Here is a 13,483-nt window from a genome sequence, read left to right as displayed (position 1 = left end):
AACATACTGGCAACACACATTACATTAACAGTTCTGAGATGGTCATTTGTTTACCCATCTCGCCATCTTTTTTACCCTATCACTTCCTGCAGCTTTAAATAACAGAATATTCCTTGAGTTTAGAACAAATTAAAACCAGCATGGTACTTGTGAAGAAGCTTCGTACCTCTTTTAGAACCTCTTTCTCCACTGCATTCTTTGAAAGCTACTGTTAAAGAAAGCCTTTCAAAGTTAACTGCTTTTAGGAAACAGCTTCTTGATTAAAAAAAACCTAAGGAAAAACTTCATGAAAAATTCCTAGAGGCACTCAGAAAACTCAATGGGTCCTGATATAGTTCACAGAATGAGCGGAAATAAGCAACAAAAGGTGAGCAATGACAGCTTAGTTATGGAAAGCCAGAAGACAAAGGGCCCATATTTCTGTTTTTAAGAGCAGAACGAGAGGATGCACTTAGCAGGACCTCTCTGTAACAACATGAAGGAATTAAACCCAGCTTCTTACTGAGGGACTTCACAAACCACATCTGCTCCTTATTTGACTTACAGCAAGTCCCTTATCAAAATCAAATGCAATCATCCCAGATTATGAGACTGCCATCACAAGAGGTCTCGACAACAAAACAAGCTGTATTTAAAGACAACCAAGAAGAACCATCCTGCCCAAATCCAGCATATACTTTGCAAGGGCAGATACAGTTGTCTATATTCACTTGATATTAATCATGAGCGAATATAAAAAGCATCTATAACAAGAAACTGAAGTGTCACAGAAATGTGTTTTATAACCTTGTTTTGTTACCTCTTGAGGTTTGTTTTTTTTTCCCCCTAAAAATGGTGACATAAAAATACTGTAAGTAACAAGAAATTCACATGTGCTTAGGTTAAAGCATCCTGGTTTTAAGAGCCATTCAACTTTTCCACAAAATCAGGAAGATGCTTGTTTTATGCTATATAACCAGCTTCCAAATAACTAAAGAGCTATAGCCATAAACTCCAGTGTCATCACAATAATTTTTCAACTGTTAGGAGACAACTTGCATCAGGAAACTATCCTGTTACTTGAATAGTCACACATTTGTAACACCCATTCCATGAAAATTCTGACCTTGACATCCACATACTGTGTGTGTGTTGCATTTATTACCACTTGAAAGCCAAAGACATTTATGCTTAAGAGTCAGGAAGCAGCATGTTTTTACAGTAAAATCTGTATGAAGACTGAGCTATTAACAGCAGCATTTCCAGATTCAGTTTTAAAGTCCTTACTCTTGCTATACACAAACCAGAAAAAGCCTTAAACCTAACTGGTAGCTTCTAGCTACTCTGTATAGGATGTTGTGTCACTGATTTCAAAGAAGGGTAAAAAAAATCGTTTAACATAAGGCCCCCCAGAAAAGAAAAAAGGCTAAAAATGCTAAAAATGTAGGAAAGGGACACTGAGTGAAGAGGGGAAAAAACAACAAAAGCTGTTAACATGTTCTCTACTCAAATGCACAGCTCAAGCCATTCTTATAAATCATACTGTAAGACTGACAGTTTTAAGACCAGTACCACAAAAGTGACTCTGCAATGCCTCCTTTGCCCTCCCTCATCTGCAGCACTCTTCCTCACTGCAGCAGTACAAGCACAAAATAGCATTAGGACAGCATATTAATCCAATTGCTCATTCTCCACAACATTGAATTATTAACTCCAAACATAACTAACAGTTTGTTCTTGTTTCAGCTGAGGTAAGAGTTAATTTTATTTGTAGTAACCGCTGCAGTGCTGTGTTTTGGATTTGGTCTGAGAATAAGGCTGATAATATACTGATATACTGATGTTTTTAGTTCTTGCTGAGGAATGTTTACACAAAAAAATCAAGGACTTTTCAGTTTCTTAGACCCTGCCAGCAAGAAGGCTGGAGGGGCACAAGAAACTAGGATGGCACTGTGGTAAGGCACTCCCCCCGGACCCCATCCTGATCTAACAAATGACTGTGGCTCAAAGCAAATTCAGGAGTTTGACTTGAGCAGCATGCCTATCTCACAAAACAGGTAACAGATGTGGTCTAACAAGCCAACCAACTGACTGATGCCCAGGCTGAGGCAGGGGCTTTAACAGCCCGGTGTTGCTTCAGTGCAGCCCAGGCTGTAACTGTGAATTCGGTTGTAATGAATCCTTCCTGCTCCATGCTGAACCATTGGGCCCAAATAACCTTCCAAAATTGATACCTTGTCAAGGGCCAAGTGGCACACAATAACTGACTTAGTCCCACTGCACTCTGAGTACAAATTACTTTTTTTTTTGAGGACAAAAGACTAACTACCAGATGCGTTAATGGGCCTGGAGTTCTCACCTCCCCAAGCAGGGGCAACCCTCAGTAAGATTTGCACCTCCTCAACTACCATCAGATGTTATCTGGGATAATATTGCTAACAAAGCACTGAACTTTCAATGCTAGCCCAATTTTTTCTGCAGTAAGCATACTTACCAATAGCAATTCTGAATCTGCTATGTCACCTTAATAAATCATCTATTTTTTCAACTTGGCAAAACTGTTTCAGTGGAAGTCCTTAAGCTGGACTCTGACAAGCAAATATTGACTCTGAGTCGCCATGGTACCAAATTACTAATAAAATTGAATGTATCATTAGTAGCTTGACTTTAAGACAAAGATAAGCGGGTTTTTATGTCCTGCTAATCACTTCATCCTTTAAACAAAGAACTTGCTGGTGATTAATGAAGTACCACCACAACATGAAAGACCTGACTGGAAATTTCTCTAACTATGGGAAAGGTAATTCTGGCAGGGGGAGGTCAAAACCACTGACTCACTGATCACCAACTCAGGAAACCCCCCCAGACCCCAAAAAAGTTGAGACTGAGTGTGCAAACTAACTACCATGAGAAGCAAGAGAATTCCTTTACAGATAGGAAACTGAGTACTAGCTACTTCATGAAGCAGTGAAGGAATTATCTAACTTGTAACCGATGAAGGCTGATGTCTTTGCTTACTGGACTGTATAAATAGTGCGCAGTTTTGACAATCAGCGAGCTAGGCATTTGTGGGTCACCACCTAGCTCCCTACTTAACACAAAGTAGAATAAAGGAATAGACATACCTTGACTTGGTGTGTGAACTGATGCTGCACACCAGGTAACAAACCCACCTACAGGACAACAGCTCTATAGATAACCCTTTAGACTCAAAACCATTGATGAAGGCTGAGACTGGGGCTGGATCTAGCCACACCTGGACTCATCTCTGAGAAGTTTAGAAAGCAAGGGGATCCCTTCTGAACCTTGTGACTCAACAGGAGGGTGGTCTCCCCACCCCCTGGCCACTTACCAAGACTCTTCAACATGACAAAAAATCGCATCATGAAGAGGATTGCTATAGATAAATTGCTTCAAGAATGTAAGCATGCCCCATCCCAAGCAAGAAAAGAATGGGCACAAAAATAGCGGACATGAGTACCTACCCTCATGAGTAAAAACCAAAGCTTCACAACTGAAACTAGGGAACTTAAAATACCATTAGCCTTAGCTGAACAGCAAGAAAAAAACTGCAGGAAAGCTTAAATCTACTGTGACATCAAATATTGTCCTCAGTCTCGGCTAAGCAAATCCGCAAATCAATACACAGTGCAGATACCAAGACATGGGGGGGATGGAGACATACGGTGTGATAATGAAAATAAATCATGAACCACTGGAAGGTTCTGATTATGATCCTACCCCAGAACCTATGTCTGTACGACCACTGAGCACAACTGAAACTGCAAATGAGATGAGGATGTCTGTACCACTGTACATACTGTCCTGTGGTCTCTGGCTGAATTGGTGAAGCTACATTAAAAGTATTTCGGATTCCTCCCAACGCCTGGAATAGGGTATGTGCAGCAAGTCTCCCTTAATGGGGGGACAACAAATCTTATTAAGGAAGAAACAGGAGGCTATTGAGGCCCTGGAATATTTTTAACTGTCACACCAGGTGACCTCAACTATTCATTAACCACACAAGCCACCTATTGGGCTGATGGTATAGACCCACAAGAGTAAGGTTACCCTCTTGCTGTCAAAACCTCAGGGTTCTCAGATGTGGCTGTGTCTATGCAAAAGGCAGCCTGCCTACAAACTATGTATGAGAGAAACGTATCAAGCTGTTGATCCAGCAAGACCAACTCCCTTTTCTCACAGTTTCCTGGATAGCTTGAAAACTTACACAGCCAATGCTCAGGACTATATACAAAACAGCTGTGTTACAAATGCTTCCGCAACTGCCACACAGCTCCAACACAAACAGGTGCACCTAAACACCTTGAGCAAGTCTGAGCAAGAGATAGCTAATTACGGGTGCCACACGGGCTGGGTCATTCCAACCACTGGAAAACTGCCCAAACCACCCACTACCACCCCACTATGGGTTCACCAGGTCCACACCACTAAGCTTAAGCCAGAGAACTGATTCAGCAGGGAGAGAGGTCAATTGGCAGGAAGTAAATACATTCCTGATAGACCCATGCCCTCAGCCCTGCATTAGAATGTTAACTGATTTATGGATTTCACAGTATTAAAACCATCAATTAAAGGAGCACCTACAGTTCTTCAACCGTATCTAGTTACAAAACAGAGTGACTTTATGAGACAGGGGTCCGCAAACTACAGCCTGCAAACCAGATACAGCCCCCCAGGGTCCTCAATCCACCCCCAGTATTTAGAGAAACCCCACACACACTGGGGGGAACCAAGCAGCCGCAGATGACTTCCTGCCACTTCATCCGCACGCCAGCCCCCTGTTTAAAGTTTGAGGACCCTTGTTATAAGAAATGCAGAATATAATAAAAACCAGGGCAACAATGCTCCCAATACCACCCATGCAGGGCGTTGCTCAATTTAAACACTGAGTCTGAGTGGCTGTACATGTAATCCTTTAGACTCAAAATGACTGACAAAGTCTGGGACTAGGACTGGAAGCTGCATCTAGACTCCTCTCTGAAAAGGGGTTTAGAAAGCAAGGGGATCCCTTCTGAACCTTGTGACTCGACAGGAGGGCTGTTTTGCCACCCCCCATCGCAGCCACTTGTCACTCAGCCAGGACAGCTGACCTGAACTAACATAGGGATATTCCATACCACAGAACATCACGCCGAGTATATAACTTGGGGAAAGAAGGAAAGGGGGGGATACACTGGGAGTGATCGCGTTTCTCTTCCCAGGTAACCCTGACACATGATAGAGCCCTGCTTTCCTGGAAATGGCTAAACACTGGCCTGCCAATGGGAAGTGGTGAACCAATTCCTCATTTTGCTTTGCTTGTGTGCACAGCTTTTGCTTTATTTAAACTGTCTTTATCTCAACCCATGAGTTTTCTCACTTTTACTCTCCCTGCACTGGGATGGGGGGGACAATCAGAAGAGTGAGCAAACCACTGTATGGTGCTTAGTTGCCAGCTGGGATTAAATCACAACATAGTTCTGAAGAGGCAGACAATACTGTGACTTGGATCAGGAGTGCTCTGTTCAGCAGCAATACTCTTTAAGCAATCCGTAAAACTATAGCTTCGTCAAGATGGTGACAGAGAATGCAAGCAAAGTTGCAACATACAGTGTGTGTAATCACTTTTAAATACTTCTTTTTCGATCAGAAAATATGCTTACACGAAATTTCTAATTGCATGAAGTACAACTATTTTAAGAAAAGTCAGCACAGCCCTATCTCCATTACCTCTACAAACTCTTATTAGCAATGTGACCGCTATTCAGAGATGGAGGCAGTACAACAGCACTTGCTCTGCTCCTTCACTAGATCCAGGCACATCTTCTTGCAACACTTACTTATGAAGAGCAAACTTTCCAGGTGCTTTTCATGTGTACCTCTACACAGACCAGTGCAACCACTTCCTACTAGGATCTGTGACAGTCTTTACATACTAATACTTCTTACAACCACCATGAAAAAGGAATGACTATCCTGCATTAAGGATACAGTTATGTCCACTATGAGTATTAGCATGTTGCCTCTATAAACATTTTTAAGTTTATAAAAATAAACTTTAAGAAGTTTTAAATTTCTAAAAATAACAATTTGAACCAAAAAATCTAAAAAATTGAATTTGCACCAAGTCAAATAGATGCAAATCGATTGTTCTTTGGGTATCTAGGACCACTTTTGAAAACGTGTACAATAGTTTTGCCTTTTCCTACAGTGAAAAATTCTTTTACTGGTATCACACAGTGTTCTCACATTGAGAATGTCAGCCATTTCCTACCCATTACACTGCTTAATGTTATTTCTAGTTTGAATTATGGGGCTTTGAGTGATAGATTACTATGCTCTAGGCAGCACAACACACGGGTTACAAGTCACAATTGGCACTGATGCTAAGGAAGATAGCACCATGAGGGGAAAATCCTTTAAAGACAGAAAAAAACCCAAAAAAACACCTTAGCATAAAGTCATCAGAAGGAAGAGCTGGCCTCTCAGAGCTACAAACCTTATCTGTCAGCCTGGACAAACATAGGACAATACTTCCCTTTGTGGGGGGAAGGGGTGGTGGTGGGGAAAAGTCTAGAGAGACTACTTCAAAATTGAACAAGTTCTTGAAGTCTTGCTTTGAATTCCAGGTCAGCAACTCTGCTTCACTGTGTATTAACTGACGCAGTAGGGCCACAAAGAAAAACCATGATGGAAGACAACAGCTTTGCATATCCAATTACTATAATTTATCCAAGCTACAAACATGTCTTGTGTGACCATGCAAGCAAGCCGTCTAACATTTGCAGTAGGTTAATTCAGACAGGGAGAACAATCACAGAGACAGCATTTAGAAAACCTAATAAGGTGTGCACTGCCAGAAATAAACAATGAAGAAGTCTGAAAGGTTCACCACCGTACTGAAGTCTCTCACCTGCACAACCTCTGAACACTGCTCTTCCTCTAGAGCCAACAAGGAAGTCAGGCTGAGGTCTGTCTCTTTGCTCATCTTGAATACCTGTAAGTAATACACAGTGCAGTGGATATAGTGTCAAAAAATAAACATAATGAAATAGTATGCTTAAAACAAACACTGTTTATTCCAAAAACTTTACAGTGCAAAAGCCTCAACAGATTCTTTCTAATTCCAACCTGTGCTGTATTATTGCCAGCGATACTATTTTCCAAAGACACCACACCATCCACATTCCACAACACAGCTGAAGAATAGAGGCTATCTCATGGCTTTCACCTTTTTATACCTGTAGTTCTCGAGGAACAAGAAAACCCAGCAAGAATGACCAAATGTATATTGCTCCCTCACAAACCAGTCAATATCAAAAACTTACTCTCACTCTGTCCAATGCCACGAGGAAATCCTCTAAAACCTCTGATTTGTGTACGGCAACTTTCTACGGTGTTCCATTCTTGAGAACCTGCAGTACAGCATAGCACACAACAACTCAGTTTGCCCAACTTTGCTTATGCAGATCAAGTGTGTTTTATTTGGCAATTATTCTATGAGGTCCTTTTTTTGTGAATTCAGGTAAAAGCACAGTAAAACTAATTTGCTTAAACAGTGAAAAAATATTTTTTTGGCTAAAAATATAAGAAGCATTTATGCCCTCCTGTAGCACCGTTTCCTGCAAAAAGCAAATCCAATATTAAGTCCTGAAGTATTTGACTTCACATGCATATAAGCTACTAACTTTCAACTCTCTGGTTACGATGCATATCAGTTCAGTCCTCTACTATAGTCACAGGACAAATTCAGTATTTGTACCTTCTCAGTTTTCATAACCAATACTGTGGGCTAAGGTAGTATTGCTATCATGCCTCCTACAATGCGTTAGGATTTGAAAACATGCCTTTCAGATCTACCAGTTTCTATGTTTTTTGTTACTTAAAACTGCTTATTCAGTTGTTTGGGACAGGTCATGGCAAGTATTTAGTGTATTTGTATTTCTAAATGCTTTCCCTAGCCACTCCTGATGCGGAGGGAAAGGAAGTAAGCAGCCACATACATAAACAAGGTACTTCTAATTTTAGATTGGACAGTTTAAGGTATTGCCTAAGATGCAAGCAGTCAACTTATATTGTCATTTACTCATCAGTCTTTATTCTTCAACTGAGCAGCTGTTCTGTCGTCTTTTAATGACAAAGAACATCTTCTGCTAAATGAGACCAAGGAGTTCTCCTATCACAGCATCTGTAGCTCCTTCTCCACCCATACTTGATGGATACCAATTGGTATGTCATTTGAGATTTTCCAAATTAAAAAAAATAAATAAAAATCCCATCTTAAAGGCTCACATGTAAGAGACAGTCTAGATATAAACAACTATATATACTACAGACCTTAAATACAGCTTGTGAATTACTTTGCAATTGCTGGAAAGTCTCCAGCAGACCTGTTCATCATCATTCCACAGCACCACAAAAAGTGTTGCTGTCTGCTTAGTCAAACAAGTCTAGCTTTCCCCTACCATAATGGGATTTAATCCAAGAGATGCAGAAATAGTGTTGACTTTACCAACTTCAAGTGGCTCCAAGCTGTTCTGCAGGTCAGAGCTGTTTCTAAATCCGCCCCAGTGACTAGAGTTACCATCTTCCTCGCTTCATAACCTGCCCCACTTACAGCCACAAAATTATCTTAGATGCTACATGATAGTAGCTTCCATTGCCCGATGTGCTTCCAATAGCACTTGGTGGAAGAATATACTGCAGTACTGCCAAACTGCCAACTACTAACCTCTTCAATGTGCACTGCATACAGAAGCGGCACTTGCCATTGTAAGCAGTAAGAGGACAGGAATTAAGTATTGCTTTACAGACACTAAAAAAAGCTTTCAGGGCTTCCACAGAAGAGCACTAGTATACTCCCTCACATGGTATGTATGTGAATACTAATGTTCAGCTGCCTTTTATACTACATTATGACTCAAAAAAATTACCAGAAAAAATACCCCTTTCCAGGGAGAATGGAATCAAAGCAAGAGGTAAACAAAACATTGATTTTTAAGTGTAGAGTCCTGCTTTCTGGCAAATATGGTGGGGTACGTTATGCTGTGCAGTAAAAACCAAGGGGTGATACTGAGTGCCTACCTCATGCAGCAATAAGGACAAGTATTACCTTCCAAGTCAAACACTCATTTGGCTCTGACACAACAAAATTTAGTACCTGAACAGGGAAAATTTATCAAATACAACTAGCCACTAGAATTAGAGACATTCCAGAAAGTTACCTCTGTCTGCAAAATTCCTTCTGCTACCAGGTCTACTCACTGGTTGACACTGTCGGTTCAGCCATTCACCAGGATCTGTAACTAGAAAAAAGAATAAACCTAACATTCAAAGCTATCTTTGACTTCAGAGTAGGTTCTCCAGTTTGGAATTTTCCTGTTGTTTCAGTTTGGATTTATTTTTTTTAACTCATCAGTAAAATTACAGATTAATTCAGGCTGAAATGGACCTCTGGTCTGTAGCCTACTTCCCACCCAATGAAAAAATACCACATGACGAAAGTGTCCCTTTTCTAAGACAAAGAAAATTAATTAGAATTATAAAGCTTAAGACAGGTCTAACAAATGTTTTCCGTAAGCAACAGCACCACTCTGCAACAGTACTACTACCAACATAGTAAAATTAGTTTCCAGAATCTACCAGGACACCAGCTGCAAGAAACTCTAAATGTTTTGTTCAAAAGGAAGGCTTAGCCACCCCAAAACCTAGAAGGTTTAGCCATGCAATCCTACCTCTACTCCTAGAATACTGTTCAAGATGATCCTGCATACGCTGACCTCTGTTAGCTCTTCCAACAGTACCTGGAAAAGTAACATCTTCACATAGAAACCAATAAAGTACAGCCTACATAACTGTTCAGGAAGGAGGACTTAAAGTAGGCTGAACCACTGGGCTCCAAGGGTCAGCAGCAGCAACACAAACTCCAGCTGGAGACTGATCACTTGTAGAGTACCCCACTGATCAATACTGGGTCCAACACAGTTTATCACCTTCCTTCATGATCCAGATGATGGGACAGAACGCACCTTCAGCAAGCTTGCAGACATACAAAAACAGGACATAACACAGGGCTGTTTCACTCTGAGAACTCAGAACATGCTAAAGACACAGGTGGGCAACAACCTTTAAGTTCAACAAAGAGAAATGCAAAAACCCTGTACCTGCAGAGAAGTAGCCCCAGGCCCCAGTACACACTGGGGCAAACTAGGTGGAAAGCATCTTTGCAAAGAAAAACCCAAAGTCTGTGGTAGACAGCAAACTGAACGTAAGCCAGCCATGTGACCTTGCAGTAAAAGCCAACAGCCTTCTAGGGTACCTTAGGAAGACTGTTGCCAGCAGCTGGGGGCAAGTGGTCCTTCCCCACCAATAACACCCTATCTAGAGTGCTCCATCCAGTTCTAGGCTGTCCAGTACAAAACAGACACTGACATACTGGAGTGAATTCAGCCAAGGACTATAAAGATAATGAAAAGACTGGCACATCTGTCATACATAAAGAGGCTGAGAGCTGGAACTGCTGTGCCTGGAGACAAGAAAGTTAAAAGGTGTGGCGTACAATAGCACTACTTTGCAAGGACGGTGAAGCAAGGACCTTTACTATTAGCTAGCCACAGCTTCCGTAAGTTTACACTCTGTACACACACTGTCAAAAGCTTTACCATTGGTCAAACTCTACTGTCCATGCAACCAGCTGCTGCCCACCACAGGCTACTCTGCTGCATCTGGGTTCTCTCTTCATCCGGTGCTCTTCTTCCAGCCAGCCTCTCCTCATCCTTGTCTCTGCTTTATCTAGATTTTCCCCCACACTTCCTCAAAGCTATTTAACTACTTTGCTGCAGGACCACAGCTGCACATCAAAGGCCACAGCTGCACATTATCAATGTGAAACAACTCACTGTCTTTGTCCCCCTACAAAAAGGATCTTACCTCTTAACAGAAGTGACCAAAGGCAACAGAGTCAGATTCTTTCCACTGATATACAACAAGAGGACAAGAGGCAATGGGTACAAATTGAAATACAGGAAATCCTGTTCTGCCATAAGGAAAATCTTATTCTGAGGGTGGTTAAATAACAGGCAAGTGGCCCAGAGAGCTTGTATAGTCTCCAACCCTGGAGAAATTAGAAACTCAGCTGGACAAGGTCCTGAGCAGCATGTTATAGTTAACCCTACTCTAGCAAGGATTTGGACCAGCCAATCTTCAGAGCTGTCTTCCTACCCGAGTGATTATACAAAACCAAAACTCCCTACTCTGCAGTATCAGTGTCAAGATCACAATACATCAGGAACCATCATAAAGATACAAAAACTGAAAAAAAACATGAGACCCACAAAATTTCAGGACATTCAAGTATATGGTACATCACAGAAACTGACTTTCAAGTGCCTTCCTTCCAAGTTAAAGCTGCTTAACCTAATGGCATGGCTATCCCCTAAAAAACCAAACACCAGGGACCAGCGCATTCCACAACAAGACAAACACATTAGTTAAAGAGCTCATCTGTACACAAGAGCTTCTCAAAGAGGGGGGGGGGGGGGGGAAATGACAGACAACATTAGGTATATCAGCAAGTCAGTTAGGAAACTTTGCTCATTCAATGCTAAACAAAAATGTTAAACTGCTGCTTTCATAGTCTGAACAATGCCCAGAGCTCCTGCTCACCTGGAAGACTGAAGTCAGTATAAAATATACTGATATTTATGTTCAACGTAACAAGCAGCAAATACAAACACCTTACCAACTATTTAAAGTACTATTTTTACTGTTTGCCACAACAGATGGACTTTACAGGGGTGAGGACTATTTCCTTTACTTGCAATATGTAACAGAAAAGTTAGCAACCAAAGCTGACACCTATTCAGAAAGAGCTGGCACAAACAACACATGAAGTACCAAGACTCACTTCCACCTGACTTGCAATTCAAGCTCTCTTCACAAGCGCTGCTCTTCCTCTTTGTTCTGTGTCAAACCATTACTGAACTTAGCAACCTGGAGACCTCATAAAACATTTCTGCTCTTCCAACACAAATGTAAAGCCTAATCTCTGAACGCTCTACTTTCTTTAACTGTCCAAATTCTGCTGAATTCAAGCGGCACAAGTGGTGTCTCGTTTTCACCCTTACTAATTTCCCAGCATCTTGGGGACAAGAAATTGGAGAAGTCTGCCTTTCAGCTGTACATTAAAAGGCAGCTGAGAGATACACCAGCAATTAACATACTGCCATATTCTAATCACTCATAAACACGCAAGCAGTTACAAATGTACAGAGAATCTGCCCTATAAGGAAAGGTGGAGGGAGTTAGGTCTTTTCTCCTGAGAAGTGAAGACTCAGGGATGACCTCATCACAGTAGTCCAGTACTTGAAAGGTAGCTACAAAGAGGACACACCCTCTCTTTTCACAGAACCACATGGAGAAGACAAAGGGCAGCAGGTACAAGTTGCACTTGGCAGAGGTTTCATCTCAATAGAAGGACAATTTTTTCACAGCGAGTACAATCATTCACTGTAACAGCCTCCCCAGGAATATGGTGGAGTTGCCATCACTGGAGATTTTCAAGATGGCACTGGAGCAGGTGCTAGATAATCTCATCTAGGACTCCTTTACTACAAAAGGTTGGGCCAGATGATCTTTCAAGCCCCCTTCCAGACCAGGCTGTTCTAGGATTATATGACAGCAACAATTTGAACTAACCACAATATGTTAAAATAAAGTTCACGTTGTTCTTCCACAGTCTGATCAACTAAATGACACAAGCTCAAAATTTCTACCTCACACTGAACTTAAAGTTACAATATCCTCAAGCAGTCTTAAAGACCATTCCTGATTTCAGAGACTACTGAGAACACCTGACTGCCTCATGCCACAGTCAGTACTCAGAAAAATCTGTTTCCTGATCTGACTATTGCAGAGTCACACAAAGCAAAGCCTGGGGCAAACTGCCTTCAGCAGCAACCCTGACTTGGCATATGTAAAACTTCTATATCTAAACTGCTTGAAAGTTCTGTATCTAAAAATTTCTGTTCCAGTCTATAAAGGCATCATCTTCATTAAACCAAGAGAGCCTTACAGTAACATGATACCAAATATCAATGTTTTGTCTTGTTTTTTCTTTGTTTATTTTTAAATGGATTGAAGTTTCTGTTCATATGACCTTTTTTTATTTTCAACACAACTGTCAGACAGGACCTTGCTAAAACCTCTCAATATCACGTATAACATTTATTTTCAATGCTGTTCATGTTTAGCACAGCCTGTTTTAGAAATGCTTATGAGGTAATACCTACTGACTCATCAGAAGTTGTATGAATACCTAACTGCCGTAAATGAAACACTGAGGGTCAAAAGGTAAGTCTACTCATCATGTCACCCTTATAATTTGATATTGCTTACTCCACAGGGGATACATGAAAACATCATAGTGATAATACTACAGTTTTCTTAAATCTACTAACCTGTTCAAGAGATCAACTCCCCCAAATGTCAGTAAAATCAAAAGTGC

General features: G+C 41.1%; 1 protein-coding gene across 1 annotated transcript in view; it reads right to left on the bottom strand.

Annotated features, from left to right (window-relative positions):
• Positions 1-9,776, bottom strand: part of DDX4 (DEAD-box helicase 4) — a 28,105-nt gene extending 18,329 nt beyond the window's left edge. Inside the window, exons 1-2 of the mRNA XM_055699159.1 lie at positions 9,204-9,776; positions 6,893-6,976 (exon numbers count right to left, since the gene is read on the bottom strand). Coding sequence (XP_055555134.1) covers positions 6,893-6,976; positions 9,204-9,309 — 190 coding nt within the window. The 5' untranslated portion in view covers positions 9,310-9,776. The remainder of the gene's footprint in view (positions 1-6,892; positions 6,977-9,203) is intronic.
• Positions 9,777-13,483: the final 3,707 nt, after the last annotated feature.

The sequence above is a fragment of the Falco cherrug genome, chromosome Z (genome assembly GCF_023634085.1).
Source record: "Falco cherrug isolate bFalChe1 chromosome Z, bFalChe1.pri, whole genome shotgun sequence".
NCBI classification, from domain to species: Eukaryota; Metazoa; Chordata; class Aves; order Falconiformes; family Falconidae; genus Falco; species Falco cherrug.
The sequence above is the reverse complement of the archived record's forward strand: the minus strand, read 5'-3'. Positions and strand labels throughout refer to the sequence as shown.